This window comes from Diabrotica virgifera, chromosome 8 (assembly GCF_917563875.1).
Source record: "Diabrotica virgifera virgifera chromosome 8, PGI_DIABVI_V3a".
Taxonomy (NCBI): Eukaryota; Metazoa; Arthropoda; class Insecta; order Coleoptera; family Chrysomelidae; genus Diabrotica; species Diabrotica virgifera.
Window position 1 is genome coordinate 122,171,793 of NC_065450.1, and position 25,321 is coordinate 122,197,113.

Below are 25,321 nucleotides of genomic sequence, written 5' to 3' on the forward strand. Positions count from 1 at the left end.
TGTGTTATGATTGAATCTTATTTTTATAGGTAATACTTTCGATCCACTTGACTCGGCCGGGCAAACTTCAAAATATGGATTAATTCCAATATTTACTTTGCTTGAAAAAATAGCATGTAAATGTACCAAAGAATGTACAAAAAACTGCGGTTGTAGGAAGATAGGAATTAGTTGTTCAATACGCTGCAAAGGGTGCATGTGAATGGGTACTAATTGTGGGAACTCTAAGATAACTGAGGTGTCAAAGGAAGATATTGAAGCTAATGCTAACGAAGAGATGTATTTTGATTTTAAAATTTTTTTACATGTCAACGTTTAAATAATTTTAACTAGAGTGATGTTTTCTAAGACTAATGTTTATGTAATTTTTGTAAAAGAAATAATTTTAAATAATGCAGGTAAAAAAATATCAAAGAATCACTCGGTTTCCATTATTTAAATATAGATTATACACCATTTTAAAGAACAGAAAGTAAGCCCTTTTTATTGAGCAATATATAGTATATTCATGTACAAGAAAAAAAAAGTTATAATGAGAAATTAAAAAAATAATCCTAAAACCAAAAATCGTTGCAAGTACTTATTACATTTTGAAAAATAATATCTTATTAAAAAATAATCCTAGAATTTTTTGTAATACACCATTTTAAAGTAAACAAAATAAGCTTTTTTTATTATATAATATATACCTAAATCTAGAAGAAAAAAAGGTATAATGAGAAATTTCAAAAATAATTGTAAAAAATGTAAAAAATAATATTTTTTTTATATTAGGTATTTTATAAAGTATAATATATAATATAATATTATATTATATATACTATATATAATATAATATTATAATATAATATATGTATTATATAATAATATTATTTTATTTTTATATTAAATTATAAAAAATCGTTAAAAGTATAAAACCTTGAAAAACCATAATCTCTTTAAAAAAAATCGTACAACGTTATACAGTAAACCATTTTAAAGACAATTCATTTCTATTTCTATTGCATGTACCATTGCATATACCTAAAGTAACGTAGAAAAAAGTTACAGAACAATATTTGCAAAATAACAAGAAAAATTGCCCAAAATTGCTGTGAGTGGCGAAATTTGAAAAATCATATTTCGAAAACTATATATCCTAATTACCTCTACTAAACAACATTTTAAAGAAGAGATATGCAGGTTTCTTTTCTGTAAAGCAATGTCTATACCTATATCCTCGTGGACAAAAGTTATGGGACAAAAAACAAAATTCCTTTCTTTTGGGTATCTTTGTGCTTTTTCTTTTGAACATATTTTTGTAAAAAAAAGTACCATTGACTTTAAAAAGTGATATTTAGATAGGAAATTTAACCAGGAACAATTTTTATGTAGATATGTTTGTACCAAAAGTGCATAGAACTCACCCTAATGTAACCTGTGCCCAGGGACCAATTCACCCATTTCTCAAAAACGCACCCCTTTAAATGGTAGCACTCTGCGGTTTTTTCATATATAGATGTCCATTGATCATATGAAATAATAAAACACCGTTAACGTTGTAGTTCCTTTTAGCTATCTTATTTTGAATATAATCAATAGCCTATAAGCTCACTAAACTATCCCAGTTGCTAGCATAGTTCCTATACAATTTATAAAACCTAAAGCGTTACCAGTAAATAAATCTCTAGCACAAGAAAATAACTGAAGTTTATTTACATTACGTGACCTACAATACTCCCTCAACTTCTTCAAGAAATACAGAAAAATTTTGTGGTTTACCAGAATACTTAATTCCCCACTTATGTACAGGTTCTGAAGGAAAATTATTAGATGACAAGGAAACAATGGGATTAACTGTTAAATTCGAAGTTTGATTTGTTTGGTTACTCACATTCGGTGCAGAAATATGTCGAGTAGGGATAGAATTACCATTAGGATCATTTAAATTAAGACCTGATAAATCAATAAGATGATAAAAATTAGGATCAGTAGGCATCTCTACAGAAACAACATGACTAGTTTTCAAAACATTAGACTTAGTAGTATATTCACCTACCAAATCTATCAATTTCTTTAACAATGCAGAACGCTTTGATATTTCATCAGTGTCTGTACTGTGAATACGGTTTAATCTACCAGAAAGATGTGCAAACTTAGTCTCAATTCTTCTTACTTGGTTTGCAGTACCTGTAAAAACGTTAACAACATCCAGAATCTCTTTTAATTTATTTTCACAACTTGTCAACTCAGCAGGAATATCAGGGGTAAATCAAAGTTAGGGATTTTGCCAGATTTTTCTAAAACAAGGCAACTACGCAAAGTACTCTTTAACTCTTCTACCTTAGAATTAGTCAAAACAATACCTCTCATTTGCAACTCAACTTCAAGTTCATCTTTGACCAAACGGTCAACATCAAGTTTAAATGATATTTTCTTTTAAAGAAATTAAAATACACAAAAAAAATAAGACAAGAAAACCTCTACCTCACTTTAAATAAAAGTACATTTAACTTTTGATTATTAATTTTCAACTCCTGTAACTCTACGTAACCTATGTCTTACTTGAACTATCTAAACAAAAATAAAAATCTCGGGTGGTTGAAAAGCCCCTTAAGTTGTCCGCCAAAAATTTACCACAGCTATTTCTCAGTCGGAATCATTATTTTTAATTAGTTGGTTAGATTTAGAGAGCATGAGACATGACAGTTCAAATAAAACACTAGATAACTATAGAGAATGTAATGTCAACATAAATTTAAATCCCTTTTTTACATACAAATATTAATTTTTATTTCAACAGTTTATAAGAACAAAATTAGGTAATTAATTTAACAAAAAAAATTAACCAGAACCAGCTGTTTCCTTCACATAAACATAAAATCTTTTTATTTTAGTCCACTTTTTAAACCCATTTAATCCAACCTAAATTGTCCCTTGTTTATTCTTGTCTTCTCCCATAAAATAAAATAAAATCTGATACCGTCCTTTTTTCCTTCAATAACAAATCATTTGCCTGGATAAACACACTGCAATCTTCCTTAAATTTTGTCACAATGTCAAATAGTTAAACGTCAAATATAGAACTTCTAAATAAATCTGCCAGATGTATTATTTCTAATCTACTAAATAAATGTACTTCCATTGCCACTTCTTCAAAGCCCCAGGATCGAAAAACACAGACATTTACTGTACTACCGGAACACCCAAGCAAAAGAAAAATAAAATAAAAATAACTGAACTAACTTCTTAAAACTGAGAACCAATAAACTGAACAAAAATGACTTCAGGTTACCTTTAACATACAAAAGGGTCCATTACAACTCTCAGCCTGGCCATTAACAAACATCAAATTAATATTTGAGGGTTTTCCCAAAAATTCTTATGGTGCCCCAAATTTCCAGTACACAAACGGAAACCTCAACAGAAGAATTCTCAGCACATCCCATCAAAGGATCGAGAAACTACCATTTTCAATTATAAACTGAGAATTCTAAGTTCCGACCAGGCTTCAAGTGCTTTCTCAAAATCTATCTATTGAAAAAGAATGGACGTTGTTGATTTGCTAACAAGGCGTTCAAAAACAAAAACTCTACAACAAAAATATTCTCTCACTGACTCACACAAAAAGCATATACATCCAAACATACAAATTATACATCCTCCAAGGACAAAATAATCGGTTATAAACAACCAAAACTCAACAAACGTTACTACTAAATTTTCAACCGTAATAATATTCAGAAAAGCAAAACGTATACATAAGTAAAGTATACATAAACAATACATAAGTAAAGTAGCCTGTGAAGAGGTAACGATTAATTTTATTTAGATGCTAATAATTAGCATATAAATAAAATTAATTATTAAGGGTTGATTTTCGCGCTTCTTTTTAACAAAAAATAAGAGGGACCAACAATATTTTGAGCATAACTCACTTACTTTTAATGTTAGAACTATTTGTGAAAAACAAAAATAAACCTATTTTTAAACACTTTAAAAAAAGTTGTATTGAGTTTTCCCCGAAATGTGCTCCATTTTTTGGTTATTTAGCGTTGAAATATTCTATTTGAAATTTGACGAAAAAGAACTTACTTTTCATTAGCTACAACTCTGCTTCTATTGGGTCTACAGACTTCTTGATTACACCATTTTTTTTCACTTTTTTATAGGCTATATTTTTGCTAAGAATATTTTTTTCCATAAAATACTTACTTTTTGAATTATTTGCGAAAAACCGTCCAAAAACATGTTTTTCTTTGTTAAAAATGAAAATATTCGCTCGCAAATAACTCTAAAAGCATTGACAGTGAAAAAACTCTAGAACAAAAGTTCCTTAGAATTAGTCATTTTATCCAATTCCGCACTTACTTTGAATGTATATTTTTCACCCCGAGAAGGGGCTATTCCCCTACTTTTTTGTAAAATGGAGGGGATGTAGCATTGTAAACTTTTTCTTATATAATAGTAGACACTTTCAACTACCTATTCCCAAATGTTAATCCTTCCTTTATTTTTTTGGGTCAGATTGTTATTTGATCGGGCTATTAGGAATATTCGCACACAGACTCAGCGCTGACTCCGAAAACCAGCGTGCACCTTGGACGCACCCTAAATTGTAGACTCTTAGGGCCGGTTGTTCGAGCGCTAATCAACAATGATCACTGTCAATATTTAATTAATGTCACCAACTGTCAATGTCAACTTTGATTGGGTTGCTGAAAACATAATTGATTATAATTATGAGATTATTTAATCAATTAACATAATAATTATTACCATAATTGATTAACTAATTTCATAATTGTAATCCATAATTATGTTTTCAGCAACCCAAACCAAGTTGACATTGACAGTTGGTGACAGTAATTAAATATTTGATAATGATCATTTTTGATTAGCGTTCGAACAACCGGCCCATACGGTGCCTAAAATGATTAGCAATTTTTTCCTATACGGTTCTTATGCCTGGTTGCACCAATAGATCTTAAGCTCCAGCTTAGCTAAGCTCTACTTATAGATAGGGCCTCCTTGAGTATCACTTACGTTGCACCATAATTTTAGATTCTTACCTTATTATCAATTATATCTCTTATTATATTATGGTATTCTTATTGTAATATATTATAATTATATTATATTAATTCTTATGATATTCTCGACTTAATCTTAAGATCTGTTGGTGCAACCGGGCGTTAGTCCCTTAGACTTAACATTACGTCATTACCTTTTAAATTTAAATATCTGTAAACATTTAAACCATTGGTTTTTATATCTAATTGTATGTGGCTTGTTCGTACGTATTCAATCCACTTTTTTTAGTTGTGTACGTTACGAATGCAAATACTTAATTATACCACTTTTTTAGTAATAATAAGTAATGAGTAAAGTTAATTATTACGTTTTGATAATTTTTGTGTAATAAATATACCAATTAAAGAAAGAGAAGTTTTTTACTTCCTTTTAAGTGTTTAATAAGAATTGTCTAACAAATAAACAATAATGTTATTTTTCCAAAAAGCTCTTCATTTATCACTTGAATTGTCAGGTTTCCAAGTCCAATAAATCCATTTCATTTACAATCCTCTATGAAACTGGTTTATCATTATGTCACAAAACACATAATATTCTAATATAAAATTGTATCTTAAACATTGGCTTAGGAACAAAATCTACCGAATTTATTACCATTTTATTGGCTACCAAATCCATATCAACCAATCTGCCAATCTATTGTGAAAACAACATTTAAGTTAGTTGAATTATTTCGCATTTTGGTGAATATCATTTTAAATCTTTTGTGACAATCTGTACCATTTGCTAGTAATATTTAAGCGGGCCATTCACGATATGATTTGTAGTACCTCTAGTGGTACCACTAGTGGTATTACTAGTTGGATATTCGGCTCCATTCACGCCCCAACTTTTTATCTTACTAGCGCTCCAAGTCTGTTTTCACGGTGGTGTACACTGCTCAGCCAAAAAATGTATCGAATAAAGTCTATGCAAAATATAATTCGGAGGATTTGTGTTTTTAAAAATTGGGCACTTGAGTTGAGGTTTCATAATTAAGCATGCTATAAGTTTCGTTTCTCTAACATTTGTCTAGGGCTGATATGAACTAAATAATTTTTACGACTCTTGTAATTTTTACGACTTTTTAAGATGTAGGGTAGTTATATTCTATTTTAGAAAGAAATAAAAACTTGTTTTAAACTGGAGCTGGGATTTACTTTGCTGTGTGTGGGTGTATCGTGTATTTTTAATAGTAGCAATTTTTCGTGCCATTAAAAGTTATTTTCTATTATTTATTTGTGAACCTAGGGATCTTTGCTCAACGATGTACCAATTGAGATTTTGTTTGGAGCTGATGTTGTAAGCAAATTGTACACACGTAGGAAATACTAGTTACAGTGCGGTCTCGTAGCAAATTTACTATTTTAATTAGGAATAAATCACAATATTAGTTAGAAATTAAATTTATTTGACGTCTCGACTTCTACTTCTGAAATCGTTATCAAAATATTCCGAAGTGGAAGTCGAAACATCAAATAAATTTAATGTATAACTAATATCGTCGGTTATTCGCAATTCAAATAGTAAATTTGCTTAAGATGCCAAAATAAAATAGCTTCAGATTAATAAGAAACTGGTCTTTATTTACAAAAAGGAAAATGATTGGTCCCAACAAAAAGTAGATAATGAAAAATCGTGAATTTTAATAAGGGTAACTTTTGTGAAAGATTATTTCCTATTAAATATTTGCCAACTAGGAATGTTTGCATAAAGAAACTTGTAGACATCCCATACGAAATATACTGCGAGGCATAAGTTAGGGATATAGAAAATTTGTGGTCATTTTCACAGTTGATTTTTTCGTGAACGGATTAACGGATCCCGCTAGTTTTTTTTACTATTTTAGATATTTTTTTAGTATTAACACAGTTGTGCAAAGATTTACTCAAACTTCTTTTTTGTACTTATACCGGGTGAAGGAAAAGAAATGTTTTTCTTATGTTAAGTTTGAAACACCCTGTAAAGAGGACGAGATACAATAATGAGTAGGCATCGAAATCGAATAATAGTCTTATGTTTTGTTTTGTTTTGAATGTGCCTGATATCTTTAGAAACAAAGAAAATAGACTGTTTTGTAGTTTAACATGTGTTTTAACCAAAACAAAAGTTTGAGACACCCTTTAGAGAGGAAAACGTAAAATGGTGGTTATGCATCGATACTATGTTGTAGTCTCATCTTTTGTGAACCATCTATTTTTTTAATTTCTCTGATATCTTTAATAACAAAGATACTGGACGGTTTTACTTTTTAATATGTGTTTTAACTGACGACTGCGATACGTGAGGAGGTCATGTCTTATCATACCACTAAGACGAAATTATTTCCTATATATACCGCTAAAGAAAAAAATGTTCAAAGAAAAAGAATATGTGTAATGTACCTCTCGATATTTAAAGAGCCTCCAGGTAGACACCGAATCCGTATTACTTTCAGGGAAACTCCACCCCAAAACATCATAGAGCCTCCATTAAACAATCTCGTCTCTCTTATGTTGTGCTGTGCATACCGCTTACCTGATCGACAATCGTTTAGGTTTTGTGCCTTTCTGTTTTTCAAGTTTTGTTAACTGTTATTTTTAGTGTTAATTTAGTTTTGTTTCAGTTAAAATACATGTTAAGGAGTAAAACCACCTATTTTCTTTGTTATTTTCTTTATCTTTAGAAAGCTAAAGATATCAGGGAGATTCAAAAAACAAAATGTTCACAAAACATAAGACTACAATACGATTCTGATCTATACACAGATTTGCACCTCGTTCTCCCTACAGGGTGTTTCAAACTTAAAATAAGAAAAACATTACTTTTCTTACACCCGGTATAAGTACAAAAAAGAAGTTTAATTAAATATTTGCACAACTGTGTAAATACTAAAGAAATATCTATGATAATAAAAAAAACTAGCGAAATCCGTTAATCCGTTCACGAAAAAATCAACCATGAAAATGAGCATACATTTTCTATATCCTTAACTTATGACTCGCAGTGTAGTGGAAATTTTTAATTCAACATCCAACATCAGCATTCACGCTCCAACTTTCTAAGTAAGAACATTAGTGGTACCACTAGTGGTATTAATAGTGGTACAACTAACCCAACCGGCCCATTCACGGTCTGATTTTAGATCCAACTACGAAAGTCGTAACACTAGAGGTACCACAAATCAGATCGTGAATGGCCCTCATTTTCAACCTCTCAGTGTAGTTTTCTTTTGCGATGGGATGGTACTTACGCTTTTTGTGTCTTAGCGTGCACCCTCGCTAATAATCCAGTATAAATGAAGTTTTGTGCAGTAAATAAACTCTCGTTGTCGCTAATTTTTAACCCTGTAATGTGGACAATAAACATTCTCTCTTAATCGATTAACTTCTGTTGTTAAATTTGTTGTTTGTTATTAAATGTTTTTCGCTTAACAGACAATTGTAATATCTCACTCTCCTCTTAGTAGGTACAACCTGAATGCGCTTCTCTTTATTATTTTAAAGCAAATCAAAATGCATCTTTTCAACCTTCTTCTTCTTCTTCTTAGCCTTCTATCGTCCACGTTTGGACATGGGCCTCTCCCAACTCCTTCCATCGATCTCTATCCTGAGCAACATATTGCCAATTTGTTCGGGCATCTCTTTTAATGTCATCAACCCACCTCTTCTGTCGTCTTCCTCTTGGTCGTTTACTTTCGTAAGGTCTCCAGTGTTGTATTGTTGCATTCCAACGTTGGCCTTTTTGTCTAGCCGTGTGGCCTGCGAAGCTCCGTTTAAATTTGGCAACTTTTGTTGTTATGTCTTCAACATTTGTTGTTGAACTTACTCAGTCGTTCCTCTTTTTATCTGACAGCCGTATACCTAACATTGCTCTTTCCATTGCTCTTTCTGTTGTGGCTAGTTTATTCATATTTGCCTTGGTTAGGGTCTAGGTTTGACATACATAGGAAGGACGAACACTTTGCTCCTCAAGTATTAGGGTATTTTGCGGTTATTTAATAACCAACAAAGTTTTCCAAATCCTGCCCATGCTAGTCTTGCTCTCCTAGTAATTTCCGCACTTTGGTTATCTTTGTCAAGTTTCAGGATTTGGCTTAGGTAGATATATTCCTGGTCTTTTTCTATCTCACTGCCATTTATAGTTATACCTCTGCTGTCATATGTATTTGTCATTAATTTTGTTTCTCTCATGTTCATTTTTAGACCGATGTATTGGGAGCTGCCTGCGAGTTCCTCCATCATAATTTGCAGTTCCTCGGATGAGCTCGGGGATGGGATTTGTATTTTCGTCTAGTTGTACTATCATAGTGGCATTTTCATATATATTACTATGTATTAATTGCCTATATCTCGAATCTATTCTACAATTATTAATAGCTTGTTCTACGGCCCATATCTCGATACTATCAAACGTCTTTTCATAGTCTACGAATGCAAGAAATACGGGTAGTTGGTATTCATTTGCCTTCTCTATCAATGTTCTCATTGTCAGCAGATGGTCTGATGTACTATGTCCTTTGCGGAAGCCAGCCTGTTCCACCGGTTGGTAATTGTTCATTTTGTAGGTCAACCGGTTGCGGTAACAACCGAGGTTGTTAATAATTCTCATAAATAGTTTATATACTTGACTGAGCATCGATATAGGTCTATAATTCTGTAGGTCACATTTGTCGCCTTTTTTGTGTAAGAGTATTACTAGACTTTCGTTCCAGTCGATAGGTATCTTGCTATTATGGAGACATTTATTAAATAGCTCTGTTAGTATAGGGATTGTTACTGATTTGCTTGTTTTCAAAAGCTCGTCAATTATACCAACGGCGTCGTGTCCTGGAGCTTTATTATTTTTCAGTTCTTTTAAAGCTCTTCCTATTTCGAATCCGTTTATATTTGGTAGTACTTCTGATACCACGTTTTTTATTTTTTTGATCTTTTGAGATTACTGATCTTTGAACCAGCTTCCTAAAATTCACTGTCAATTATTATTGAGAAAAAGTACGTTCGCAGACATCGTGCTTGGTCCTAAGAAAATATGCCGACGTCCAATTAGGGAAAAAGAATCACTACGCCCTTTCCCAAACGGTGGAGAGAGATCCAAATAAAAATCGGCCCATAATCGTATCCACAGATTTGACATATACCTTTAGCACTTATTCTAAGTAGGTATTTTCATATATCATCCAATATTAATAAATTAAGGATCAGTCCAGATTAATATGTATTTTCGAAAAATTATTTTTAACTGAATATTTTCACGGTCAACCTAATAAATTTTCACGTAATTTTCGTTGCAATTAACGTTTGGCTTAAAGAATCACGAATAACTCACATGTAAAAGCAGTTAGGTATAGGTAGTGCTTAAGAAATAAAAAACCAGTTCATTACAATACAAAAATACAGGGTGTTCCATTCAAGAAAACTCAGAAAATACTCTTTCCAAATTCGACTAACCTTGTATACTAGAATGAAATATTTCGCCATATTAATAATTTTTAACAAAAGTAGACTATATTAAAAATCATCTGAACATAAATAGAATTTTTGTTGCCAAAAATGACAATTCTACTGGGTGTGAAGATTGCTACAAAATTAATAAAAAAACGTAATTATCTTTTAAACTACCCTGTACAATAATACAAAACCTCATATTTTAAGAAAGAAGACATTGAGGAGAATCCAAAATAGTAAAAGTATACAGCGTGTCCCATTAAAAAAAACGAAGTTATAACCAACTTCCGGTATAACCGGATGTAGCAAATAGATGAATATATTTTTATTAAGCAGGTCACTCTTCAAAACCCCTTCATCCCTTTTTCATCATTCAGTTAACTTTAGTTCTCGAGATATTTCTAATTCTCTAATGATAGTAAATTGGACAGATATTTTATTACTGAAACAGAAATTTCCGTTTAAAAAAATTTAATTTTTAAGACATATCTCTTTATAATGTTTTATTATTATTTCTCAACGACCGAGTGACTGTTGTAAATCAAACTCAGCTTTAGAATATATGTTTATGACAAAATGATTTTTATTTATGAATATAAATAAACAAGTAAGAATTTTTTACCTTGGTCATTATCATATCATGATATGTTATCTTAATACAAATTACATACCTACTTAGTATAAAAATTAAAAAATTGTAGTTACTATTTGGTTATTAAATTACTAGACATACAACAAAAATAAAAAAAATATACCCCATACCAAATTATCTGATAACACTGCACTGGCACTGATTACATTTTGTTGAAAATAAAAGAAATGGTTTTTATCTATAATATTATCCTCCTTTATTATAGGATCACCCCGCAATGTTTACCTATATGTTTTGTTATGTCATAAGAATACAACGTTGTTGTATTATTGACTTATTGAATAATAGGTCTGGATCCCGCGTACCAAGAGAAGTTTATTAATAGCAAGTTGAAAATTTGTTAATAGCTTAACGGTGGCTAGTCGGACAAACTTTGATGTACGGGAACACTGGAACAGGGGAAGTTTTAATTGTGGAACAGGTTACAGGTTTCGAACGTCAGACTACGAAAACGTCCCATGTATTTTGTCAGACAGAAAAAATATTTTAAAAATTAAAGTAATCATAAACTTTGTTTTTGATTTATTTATGGACAGCCTTGCTTCAAAACAGACTCATTCTGTCCATTCTAACAGCTCTATTGCACCAAAAACTCGTACTCGAACAGAAGCTTTAACTAACGCAGGTTAGCGCAGTTGCCACATTTCCCTCAATGTATATTCCCTATTAGTCCTGGATCCCGCGTACCAAAAAAAGTTGATTAATTTAATAGCAAGCTGAACATTTTGTTAATAACTTAACGGTCTCTAGTCGGACAAATTTTGATGTATGAGAGCACTGGAACAGGGAAAGTTTTAATTTTGGAACAGGTTAAAAATTTGGAACGTCAGCCTACGAAAACGTTCCATGTATTTTGTCGGACAAAACTTCCAATTAATTTGTTACCCTTTCATTAAACTGTCCTGCAAAAATCAGTCTGCTATTTATCACCAACTGGGCATTTTAATGAGTGGAACACGTAGAACATGTCAAATGACAGGAATTATGACAGGTGACAAATAGCGGTCTGATTTTTGCATGAGAGTTTAATGAAAGGGTAACAAATCAATTGGAAGTTCTCTTTGACAAAATACATGGGACGTTTTCGTGCTCTGACGTTCCAAATTTTTAAATTGTTCCACAATTAAAACTTCCCCTGTTCCAGTGTTCCCATACATCAAAGTTTGTCCAACTAGACACCCTTAAGCTATTAACAAATTTTCAGCTTGCTATTAATCAACTTTTTTTTTATACGCGGGATCCAGATCTATATGACTGATTTATTTTCAAATGTTGTTCACATCATTGAATCATTGTTTATAACGAGATGCATTTATTAAGTAAAAATTTGTAAATTTTAAATGGTAATTTAACAATGTTTGATTGCTATAAATTATTTCTACTATTCTAATAATATAAACAAGCTGTTTTGACTAGTATGTAATTTCCGTCTTCTTTGAATATGCTTAAAATATGTATATTGTTAACTGTTTTCCAAATGTTCAACATATTTTTCTTCTAATCTGAATTAATATTAAAATATCCTAAAATATTTTCCAAATTTTTAGGTAATAAAAAATATAAATCTTATAACTATATTATGGTAGGGCTAGCTGTCTCGACCCGTCTTTACTATTTGCTAATGAATGCAATAAGTAATGAAATTATTTCAATTTAAATTTTTTTTTACCTGGTTATTCTGTTGAAGTTACTAAAACTCAAGATTCGACTTCGCTTAGTTTTTTTTAGTTTTCAAAACAGTTATAATTTATAAATTTTTTAATACCGCATTATTTAATACACAGGGTGTCTAGAAACTCTTCTATCAAACGAAGATTGGAGATTCCTCGGACAATCTTTTAATTTAACCCAATTCACCTAGTCCGAAAATGCTTCCTAAGGGAGTTAGAGCTCTTTGAAGAGGGCATCTTTTAATAAGTTTTTTTCAAATACCTCTAGAACGCTTCTATTTAGAAAAACGAAAACTGGTACGTCAATTTATCTTCCAGAGATAAATCGATTCCATCAATTGCGAATTTCTGGTACCGGTCATAAGAGTGAGTTTTGGCTTGGGCAACGGTTATTCTATAGCATAACTTATTTGGCTTTAACTTTTAAACATTTTTGACACAGAAACATAATATTACCTCTATGAGCCTGGTCAAAGGTCAAAAACACATCAGCAGCAAAACAAATTATGCACATGTTCTAATCAAATTTACTCCGTAAACACGATCCCTTTGTAATTAGAACAGATATAGGTAATGACAAATGAGTTGTCGAATGAGAGCTTTTAACCCAAAGATGGTATTAAAGGTAGGAAATTTCACCTCGGATTTCCGGTTCGGAAATTGTAACTAAAACTACTAAAGTCGCTGCAATACTAGAAGCGATATATTATTCGGCACGTCTTAGAAAGACGAGAAAAATATTTTTACTTTTCGACCACTTTTGTAGGGGGGCCGCGGATTTTTAACAAAGGACATCGCACACATCTTATGGAAAATATAATGTCACTCAAATTCAATAAAATTTATACCAATAGATTGTTTTAAATTAACGATCAAATCTTATCATTGCGCTAACTCTCTATTTTCAAAAATAAGAGCAGAAATTGATATAGATAAATCTGAAATCAAATGGGTAGGTACATAAGTTAGAGAGAGAAAAATATTTTAAAATACCCAGATTTTCGGTACTCCATAAATCAGCGGATTAGTTTCACTAATCCGCTTAGGCCCAGCGGGATTTAAGCTGTTATGAATAGCACTCAGAGCAATAATTTTGTGGACTCCAAAAATGTGATTTCGATAAACTTTAATTGCAATTTGCGCCGTAATTAATCATAATTAAGAGTTGGCGCAATGATAAGAATTGATCGATATATTAAAACGAATCCAATCGTATAAATTTTATTGAATTTGAGTGACATTATATTTTCCATAAGATGTGTGCGATGTCCTTTTAGCATATTATTGTACCCTAAAAAAGTAGCCAATATCTATTTTATATCCCTCTAGGGGTCTTGGGTCTGAGATATGTCCCTCGAAAGATGTCTGTGAACCTGTATTGCCCCAGTTCCCAATATATTTTGTTCTAGTTTGTTCTGTACTTTTGAAGTTTGTTCTAAAAAAATAAAAGAATTACTGAAAAAAACATGTGGCATTTTAACTTTACATAAACTTGTACGGCCCACTCGAAAACAAATACTTTCCGGAATATTCAAATAGATAGCCACTTAGTGCTAAGTTTGTTCTACCTCCAGGCTAAACCGAATAATTAGTTTCCCATAAATAAAAAAAGTTATTCAACGTAAAATGTGGAGCTCCAATTTTACGTAAAGGTGTACTGTCCCATATAGAATCCAAACGATTAGAGAAAATCTGAATAAACCACAAGTTAGTGCTAGGTTTGCTCTGCATTTCTGCCACAGCGTGTAATATGTTCTGCATAAACCAAAAAGATATACCAGATAAAATGTGGCGCTCCAAGTTTACGTAAAGCTGTACTGCCCCACTGCTCCATCTAGAATCCAAACGATTGGAGAAAATCTTGAAAAACCACAAGTTAGTGCTAGGTGTGTTCTGTACTTTTGCCAAAGCGTGTAATTTGCTCTGCATAAACAAAAAAGTTATACAAGATATAATGTGGCGCTCCAAGTTTACGTAAATCTGTACTGCCTCATATAGAATCCAAACGATTGGAGAAAATCTGAACAAATCACAAGTTAGTGCTAGGTTTGTTCTGCAGTGTTGCCAAATCGTGTACTTTGTTCTGCATAAACAAAAAAGTTATACAAGATATAATGTGGCGCTCCAATTTTATGTAAAGTTGTGCTGCCCCATATAGGATCTAAACGAATGGAGAAAATCTGAATAAATCACAAGTTCGTGCTGAATTTGTTCTGCATTTTTGCCAAAGCGTCTAATTTGTTGTACGTAAACAAAAAAGTTACACAGCATATAATATAGAAACATAATCAAAGAGCTCAATAGATCCAACAAAACACGAATTAAAACCACACACGGGCTCACGGAAGAAATCAAAATCAATGCAGGCATTAGACAAGGGGACAGCCTCAGTCCATGCCTATTTAATTTAATAATGGATGAAGTTATAGGTAGTGTTAACATAATGAATCAGGGATACAAAATGGGTAACCGAACCATGAGAGTACTTTGCTACGCAGATGATGCAATCTTAATAGCCGAAAACGAAGATGACTTACAACGCCTACTACAAAAATTCAAAATAACCGCCGAAAAGTATAACCTGACACTATCCAAAGAGAAAACCCAATCGATGGTAATATCCAGGAACCCAATTAGATCTAAGTTAGTAGTGGACGACCATATAATCGAACAGGTAATGGATTGCAGATACTTAGGTGTGGAAATATCTAGCGACAGGCATCTGTGGCAAGAATCAAAACAGCAGGCAATGAAAGCAGCGAGAATATCTGGTTTCCTGAGGGATATAATCTGGCGGAATAAATATATGAGCACCGAAAGCAAAGTCCGCATTTATAAGACATGTGTTAGACCCGTACTGACATACGCAGCTGAGACAAGGGCCGAGACAACAAAGACCAAACAGATAATGAGAACAACAGAGATGAAAACCCTAAGATCCATAAGAGGTATCACACTCAGAGATAGAATACGAAACGAAGACACATTGAGAGAGCTAGGCATTCAGGACGTAGTGAGATGGACAAGAGCGTGACGACGCATGTGGAGGGACCACGTAGATCGGATGGACCCTGAACGTATGGCGCATTGGGCGAAAACACAGAAGCCCAACACCAAGCGACCCATAGGAAGACCCAAAAAACGATGGTACGAGAGTTGGAGCTCCGGATCGCAGCAAAGACTGTAACAGAAGAAACAGGACATAGTCCTATTACAAGAAGAAGAAGAAGAAGCATATAATATGGCGCTCCAATTTTACCTAAACCTGTAGTGCCCCACATACAATCCAAACGTTTACGGAAAATCTGAATAAACCACAAGTTAGTGCTAGGTCTGCTAGAGGAGCTTGCTGCACTCTCTGATTGAACTACAATGTAATGCGGCTATAGTTTCGTGTTGCAACGAAATTGAAAATGGTTATTCATTTTGATTTACGTGTTTACTCTGATTGGAGTACGAAGGGAACCATTCTCGTTGGAACTTTACTGCGCTAAGCAGATGGGACGTGAATTGTAAGTTATAAAATCCCCTCACCTTCTTTAGTCTCAGCGTCCGTTACGGCTTGCAAATTTTAGAAGCCTCGGAGGTGTAACCAGAAAAGGTTCCCATTGTTTTCAATCTGGTGGGATGTAGAGTAATATTTTTGATATTATTTTATGTGCTATTAGATTGATTATTTCATTCATAGGAGATTCTGACCAATAGAAAGCTACAGAAATCTAAATTAAATCGATAATTTTTGATAATTTCCCGTCGTCAAGTATATTACGTCAGATGTCCTTCGTTGCTATGAAAAAATACATTCAGCGACATTAATGACAATTAATGTTTTACAAATTATAAAAGTGATGACTTTCAACCGTAAAATATTTATAACAACTGTGTGTTGAATTGTACTAATTTGTACTTAAATAAATGAATTACAATATAATTTTGGTTTTTAATAGTTTTATTCATGAAATAATCGCAACAAATTGAACTCGATTTCTAAAATTAATATAGAATTTTTGTCCTCGTGATACTTTGATATAATTTCACTCGCCTTCGGCTCGTGAAATTAAAACTGTCAAAGTGTCACTCGGGAAAAATTCAATAATTTTAGGGCTCTTGTGCAATTACTACTGAAAACTTTGTCTGTCTTTTTTTATTATTAAAATTTATATTTATGAAAATATGAAATAGTATTTATGAAAATATTTCTAATTCCCAAACAGCAACGCCGTACTGTGTGTCATAGTTAAACTGAATTTTTATTTATGCTGAAAAACTGCGTGTTTTGCTACTGAATTTGAAATTTCTCATTATTTCAGTTTTCATTGTGTTATACAACGCTTATGGAGAAATTTACAAAGTTAGAGCACTAGTTGTCTATTCAAATTTTTCTTTGGATTTTATATGGGGCAGTACATTTTTAGGTAGAATTGGAGCAACGCATAATATCTTGTGTAACTTTTTTTTGCGTAAATTTCACGCTTTGGCAAGAATGCAGAACAAACCTAGCACTAACTTACGGTCTATTTAGATTTTCTCCAATCGTTCGGATCCTATAGGTGGCAGAGCGCCATACTGTATCTTGAATAACTTTTTTGGGTACGCACAACAAATTACACGCTTTGGCAAAAATGCAGAACAAATCTAGCACAAACTTGTGGTTTATTCAGATTTTCTCCAATCGTTTGGATTCTATATGGGGCAGTACAGCCTTACGTAAAATTGGAGCGCCATATTTTATCTTATATATCTTTTTTGTTAATGCAGAACAAATTACAGGCTTTGGCAAAAATGCAGAACAAACCTAGCACTAACTTGTGGTTTTTTCCGATTTTCTCCAACCGTTTGGATTCTATATGGGGCAGTGGGGCAGTACAGCTTTACGTAAACTTGGAGCGCCACATTATATCTTGTATATATCTTTTTTTTTGTTTATGTAGAACAAATTACACCCTTTGGCAAAAATGCAGAACAAACCTAGCACTAACTTGTGATTTATTCAGATTTTCTCTAATCGTTTGGATTCTATATGGGGCAGTACAGCTTTACGTAAAATTGGAGCGCCACATTATATGTTGAATAACTTTTTTGTTTATGGAAAACTAATTATTCGCTTTCGCCTGGAGGTAGAACAAACTTAGCACCAAGTGACTATTTGTTTGAATATTCCCGAAAGTTTTATTTTCGAGTGGGCCGTACAAGTTTATGTAAACTTAAAATGCCACATATTTTTTTCCAAAATTCTTTTATATTTTCAGAACAGACTTCAAAATTACAGAACAAACTAGAACAAATCTAGCACTAACTGCTACATTTATTAAAAGATATATTGGAAAATGGGGCAATACAGGTTTACAGACATTCTCGAAAGGGTCAAAAGCAACCTTTTCCGCTATATTTGAAGAGTTTTATTTCTGAGCCCAGTGCACCGATTTTATCGCACAATGTCTCATTTTCTTACTATAATATTTTATAGTTAATATAATATATTATAATATATTGCAAATATATATGTATCAAATACGTGCGCGCTAGTACTGCTGGCAATATAAAGCGACAAACTGTGCCTCACTGCATAAGATTATCACCGGAGTGTTAAAAATAACGAATTCAGTCTAAACATCGTTAGCCACAAAGGAAGGAGTCAATTGACGCGATACGAGGTTGAGGATAAAACAATTTGCTATAGCTACATCAGCGCGTGATCAAGACGGAAAACGCGTTCCAAGATGCAGCATTAATTTTAAATATTTTGTCACACAGAGTTTGTCAGAGTTATTTGGCAAACATATACGTAATATAGTAGAGTACGGCGGCGGTACAGATCCCAATTTGAGAAACATGTTAGTATGTAGAAGTTACTCTATAATTAAATAAAATATTACAAAAACGAGTCTGTAAAGCCATTAAAAATAACAAAAAAATACACTTTCTTTAAATAAAATTTGTTATGCCATGCTTAGGTTTTGTGTCACATTGAAACTACTAAAATAGATTATCTATAACAAGTAATTGAACTTATAAAATTAAACTGACTGATTTGGCCACATAGAGAAATTTGGCCAAAATGTATATTATCACAATATTGTACCTTTGTCTTTGATAGTGTCACGTACCTACTGCCGACGCACTGTCGCCAAAGGTTCGCAGTACTTTCGAAAAACGGTGGGGCTACTATCTCTCGAATTAATATTGATGACGCGCTGATGTAGCCTCTTAAGGGAGCATACTGATTCCTACTCGAAATAAGGACTACATGAGGGTCCTGAGGAAGATACCAGCCAACTGAAAATGTGAAATAGTATTTTATTATTTTCATCTCGAATACAACTAATCTGATTAAAATTTTTGCTTGTTTTGCTCTATTTTAACGACATTTGTTTCGCCTTCCTGGGGTAGTATTTTCGAATTAATTCGAGTGCATATTTCGCATACAAAATTGGAAGAAATGGGCTTGAAATCGAATTTCTTGTATTTTCGAATACTTCGTGTACGAAGTTTGATGCTCGTATACGAATTAAAGTAATTATTGTCATTTCAGTTGTCACTGGTCTCCCGTGTACGTCAGATACGATATCAGCTGATAGCTTTTAATCGTTTTTGTATACAATATTTTTATCTTGAAGTTACATTTTAACATTGGATGCGTCTCAATAAATTCGATCAGCTCTTTTTTTGTTCGGCCGATACTAAACCACTATATTTCATGTCCTTTTTTACTCCTTTCAGCTAATTTACGAGAATCTTTTTGTCGACAGTACAGTTTTGAAGATCTTTGTTTTTCTTGTCCTTAATTTTTGTCTTGAAAATCGTTTGACCACCACCAGGTCTTTTTTTTTCTCAAACTTTTTTCTTGAGGATTTTCCAGGTATATCAATAGCAGTATCTCGAGTAATACTTCCTACTTACCATATTCCTCCAAATTGTATAGGGATTTGCTTTGATGTTCCATCATATTTTTTTATTCTCTTTTGCCTAAATAAAGCTTTACAGTTTACTTATTTACCAGCTTTGTAGAAACTGAACTAATTTGAGGAAAATGCAAAAACTGCATACGAAACTGCACCCTTCACCGTTCAAAAGCATTCGACATTTGTCGATAGGACACTCGAGGACAATAAATTATTTTTAAAATTATTTTATTTAAAAAGTTGATTTCGCGCGCCTAACTGACATTAAAAATCGTAGGTTGCTTAAAGCGTTGTTTCTGAGAGAACGGTTTATTTTACACAAAAACTGCCAATAAAAATGTATATTCAAAATTAGCTCAACTACATTTCCTTTTTGAATTAAATCGATGTTTTTCTTTCTCGCTCCCCTTACGAAGGGGTGAAAAAGTCAGGTTTTAGATGAAAAATTCAGGGGGTAGGAAGAAGCAAACTTTTTTGAATCTTTTTTATAATTCCAAAATTGACATTCTCGGCAAAATAATTCAGCCTGTTCTTATGATTTTTGGAGGTTTAGTGACATTTTCGTCTGTGAGGAGTGGACTATTTGACACGTTGACGGACAATGCGTCAAATGTATAAGCAAGTGTTGTGACACTATATTTATTTTGCAAGGAGAATAGGGAAATTCTGAATTTTTTTTAGCTTATAGTTTATGGAAACAATGATTTTTTTAACATTTTGTTGTAAACATGTGAACGACAACCATGGACGTCGTGTTACATTTCATATGCATCTGTAGATGTAATGTGACATTTTTTGACGCCGTTTTTTGCCACGACTCAATATTTTATCAAATTTTATATTACATCAATGGAAATTAGACGTCTATAGACGTTTTGTCCGTCAACGTGTTAATGTTTTTTTTTAATCTATAGATTATGCTACCTACTTACCAAAGTTTAAAAATAGAGCTGCTGATTGCACTTTAAAAGAATATTTGTAGATCAGTGGAATTATTATAGAATGAATAAATAATAGCACGAGGAATATCGTTGCAATAATAATTATAAACCTAAAACAAAACAGAAATAATGTATTAAAAGATAATTTTACTTATTTACAATAAAATCGTATATTTATTAATTAATTGAAAAATCTAATATGTTTTGCATACACCTATGACAACTGAATGGAGAAAAAGTATTTTTGAAGTGTGTAAAACTTAGTTATTCCTTGCTGAGCATTTTCATCTTACAAAGCATCTTCTGAGCTATGCTACAATAAAATATCATCTCTTATAAGCAACTAATTTTAAATGTTGCAAAGTTTAACTCACATCAAAGGTGAGGTACCACTATAAAGAGAGGGATCCAGTTTTTTGAAATAAAAAATAAAAATTGCAAATACTTAAAGCTTAAAAAAATCTAGAACAGCACAAAGATTTTCACAAAAACACATTAAAAAATTTGATCATGGTAAGGTTAAGAACCTTCCATATGCAGTGGAAGCAACTGCAGAATGAACTGACGCAGACTGAAAGAGGATATGCTCTCCTAAATCTTCTTCTTTTTACGAAAGTAACAGCTGACATTGTTTCATATACAGGAAATTAGAATATTAAACTTGTGAAATTTTAAGACAAATTAAAATTCAAAAATTAAGATCATGCTCTGATATGATCGCGTGAGAGAGGACACACACAAGATTATAGCAAAATTTCTATTTACTGTAACTTTTCGAGTTTTTGAGCTACAGCAACGAGTTTTGTCATTGGAAAGGTAATTTTGCATTCTTTCAAAATATGTAAAAATATACAGGTTGTATCTAAAAAAATTAAGATTTTTTTCATTTCCGGTTCAACCGAAAGCCACATTTTGGGTAAAATTTATTATAATAATAGATAATAAAGTACCATATATGTCTGCAAAATTTCAAATTTTAGTTTCTATTACAAAGGAAGTTACGGGCACTCGAATATTTTTTATAGAAAATTCATAACTCCCCTCCTATGGGAGTTAAGAAATCTTACTAATGTCATTCAATTTACCGATAGGATATAAAAAATATATCAAAAAATAAACAAATTGCTTGGAGCCATTTTTGAGAAAATCTAGATCAAAATTATGTCAAATTTTGACCCCTTTAATATAGGCATCCCATAACTTTTTCTGAAAAAAGATAATATTCTTCTTATAGCCCCATCTTTAGGCTATATAACGACTTTTCAAATTAAACTTATCTTAAAAAAGTTTTTAGATAGTTAGGGAAATGTGTCGGGTAGGCGGTCGGCGATGTTGGCCGCCATTTTGAATTTGGAAATGTCAAATTTCATATTTCTATTTACCTATCGATGAGATAACTTTGAGTTAAATTTCATTCGTTTCGGTCAAAATTTGCAAAAATGGGCCCTAAATAACCCCCCTATTTCGGCCCCCCTTTGAGACGTTTTTTTTAAAAGCTTAGTTTTTCGACAAAATTCTCTTAAACTTACTCATACAGAATTTCATCGAAATCGGTCCGGTAGTTTTTTCTGGGCGGTGGCGACATACGTGCGTACATACTTCCGACATGTTTTTTTACTTTATCGTACTCTACGTAGTATAGTATAATAGATAAAGTTATAGGATCGTGAAAAAAATTTTTTTTTCAGATTTCACTTTTTTTTCGACGTTTTGAGTCGCCCTGAGTCTAAAAAGCAAATAAAAAAAACATGTCGGAAGTATGTACGTACGTACGTATATCGCCACCGCCCAGCAAAAACTAAACGACCCATTTCGATAAAATTCGGTATGAGTAAGTTTAAGAGAATTTTGTCGAGAAACTAAGCTTTTAAAAAAAAACTCTCAAAGGGGGGCCGAAATAGGGGGGTTATTTAGGCCCATTTTTGCAAATTTTGACCGAAACGAATGAAATTTACCTAAAAGTTAGCTCATCGACAGGTAAATAGAAATACGGAATTTGACATTTCCAAATTCAAATTTCCACTAAAAACTTCTTTAAGATAAGTTTAATTTGAAAAAGTCGTTATATAGCCTAAAGGTGGGGCTATAAGAAGAATATTATCTTTTTTCAGAAAAAGTTATAGGATGCCTATATTAAAGGGGTCAAAATTTGACATAATTTTGAACTAGATTTTCTCAAAAATGGCTCCAAGGAATTTGTTTATTTTTTGATATATTTTTGATGTCCTATCGGTAAATTGAATTACATTAGTCAGATTTCTTAACTCCCCATAGGAGGGTAGTTATGAATTTTTTATAAAAAAATATTCGAGTGCCCGTAACTTCCTTTGTAATAGAAACTAAAATTTGAAATTTTGCAGACTTATATGGTACTTTATTATCTATTATCACAAAAAATTTTACCCAAAATATGGCTTCCGGTTGAACCGGAAATGAAAAAAAATCTTTATTTTTTTAGATATGCCCAATATATTTTTACATATTTTGAAAAAATGTAAAATTACCTTTTCAATTACATAAAACTCGTTGCTGTAGCTCAAAATCTCGAAAAGTTACAGTAAATAGAAATTTTGCTATATAATCCGGTCAGACATCAAAATGCTTGGCAAATAACAAAAATTGCCGTAGAGCCAAATTTTGGTGGAGAGCTAGGGTATACCATAACAAATAAAGTTTAAAAAGTCCCCATCGATCCCATGTGTGCGTCAAAAGTTATTCGGGGTCAAAGGTCAAAATTTGAGATTTTTTGGATTTTTTTCGAAAACGGTAAGTTTTATCAAAAAAAAACCTTAAACCAAAGTTGTAGATCTTAAAATTCTCTACAAAAATATTCCTTACTATTTTTTTCCTAAGAGTTGCCATTCCTGAGATATCGCGATTCAAAGAGTCACATTATACATGATATGCACACGTTTCCACACCACACCTGTGAGGTAGTGTACTCGGCGCGTTTTTTTTACTGTGGTTTCCCCTGTAGGCCTACTCCACTAACTGTTTTGACAATTTTAGGATAATTTAAGGAAACAATACAGGTCAAGTTCTAGATATTACCTTATTATTGATATTGATTATTGATATTGCTATTGATTATTAGGTTAACTATTGTTTTGATTTCTTTAGATATTTTAATCAGATTCATATTCTTGAAAGTCTACTTCAACAGTCGTCTTCTTCGATTTCATCTTCTTCCTCTTCCTCTTGCTGGATGTTCAAAAATTTTTCAAATGTGACTGAGTCATTGGTCTCTTCATTAAAATCACAGGAGTCTTCCTCTGTTGTACTAAACTGGAGATTTGAGCAAGACTGACCTTGGCAGTTGGTACACACTAGAGAACACAGCAACCCGACTTTTTTACATCCACATTTGGCACTACAACCTTTTTTGCAATTGCAAAAAATAGTGTTAAGGAGTTTTTCTGGAGCAGGTGGGAGTAAGGTTTTAATTAGTTCCAGAGTATTATATATATTAATTTCCAACCCCAGTCTTCTGGATTCAGTTTATTGCCTAGCCATGTTTTAACTTGATAATATACTCGATACAAATGTTGAAAAGCAGATGCTGATGTTGGAGGAAGACATGATAGTTGTACTTGTTTCTTGTTTCGCATATGTTTTACAAAAGTTAAGTATCGGTATTTATCAAGACAAATAATGTTTTTTGGAGCTCCATAAACCGCAAGAAGAAAGCGAATTCCTTCCGTAATTATTGTTTGCGGTGTCGAATCAAGTTCTGTAAAAACTTTACAGCAGTCAGTCAAATCTTTTTTTTTTTTTTTCGAATAATTTAAGTACTGACGTTTTGCCCCTTCTGTACATTGCGGACGTAATGTCGCAGCCGGTTATCGCATGTAAAAATAAAATATACTTTTGGCATTTGGGATAAGCCGATAAACTATTCGAAGAATATACCTCTGTTCGCTGTTGAGCCCTTCCAGGTTTCAGAAAATAAATAACTTTATCTACTGGAGTCCTTGCAGTAATCAGTACCAACAAATCAACACCTTCACCAACTACAATTGTTGTGTTTGTTGCCTTAAATTTTTCAATTGCTGTCTCAATTATAAGGACATCTGCGTAATTTTTAGCTTGTTTCACTTCAATATTCGCAGCTGTTAATTTGTCAGTTAACATTTCAGCTTTCTTTCAGCTTTCTTCTTGCGGTTTATGGAGCTCCAAAAAAAATTATTTACTTGATAAATACCGATACTTAACTTTTGTAAAAAATACGCGAAACAAGAAACAAGTACAACTATCATGTCTTCCTCCAACATCAGCATCTGCTTTTCAACATTTGCATCGAGTATATTATCAAGTTCAAACATGGCTAGGCAATGAACTGAATCCAGAAGACTGGGGTTGGAAATTAATAGATAATACTCTGGAACCGATTAAAACCTTAATCCCACCTGCTCCAGAAAAACTCCTTAACACTATTTTTTGCAATCGCAAAAAAGGTTGTAGTGCCAAATGTGGATGTAAAAAAGTCGGGTTGCTGTGTTCTCTAGTGTGTACCAACTGCCAAGGTCAGTCTTGCTCAAATGTCCAGTTTAGTACAACAGAGGAAGGCTCCTGTGATTTTAATGAAGAGACCAATGACTCAGTCACATTTGAACAATTTTTGAACATCCAGCAAGAGGAAGAGGAAGAGGATGAAATCGAAGAAGACTTGACTGTTGAA

At 32.5% G+C, this 25,321-nt stretch overlaps 1 protein-coding gene across 1 annotated transcript in view; it reads right to left on the reverse strand.

The window, feature by feature from the left end:
• Nucleotides 1–25,321, reverse strand: part of LOC126890768 (lysophosphatidylserine lipase ABHD12-like) — a 193,835-nt gene that overhangs the window by 67,503 nt on the left and 101,011 nt on the right. The window contains exon 2 of the mRNA XM_050659952.1: nucleotides 20,635–20,753. Within this exon, the coding sequence (XP_050515909.1) occupies nucleotides 20,635–20,753 (119 nt within the window). The remainder of the gene's footprint in view (nucleotides 1–20,634; nucleotides 20,754–25,321) is intronic.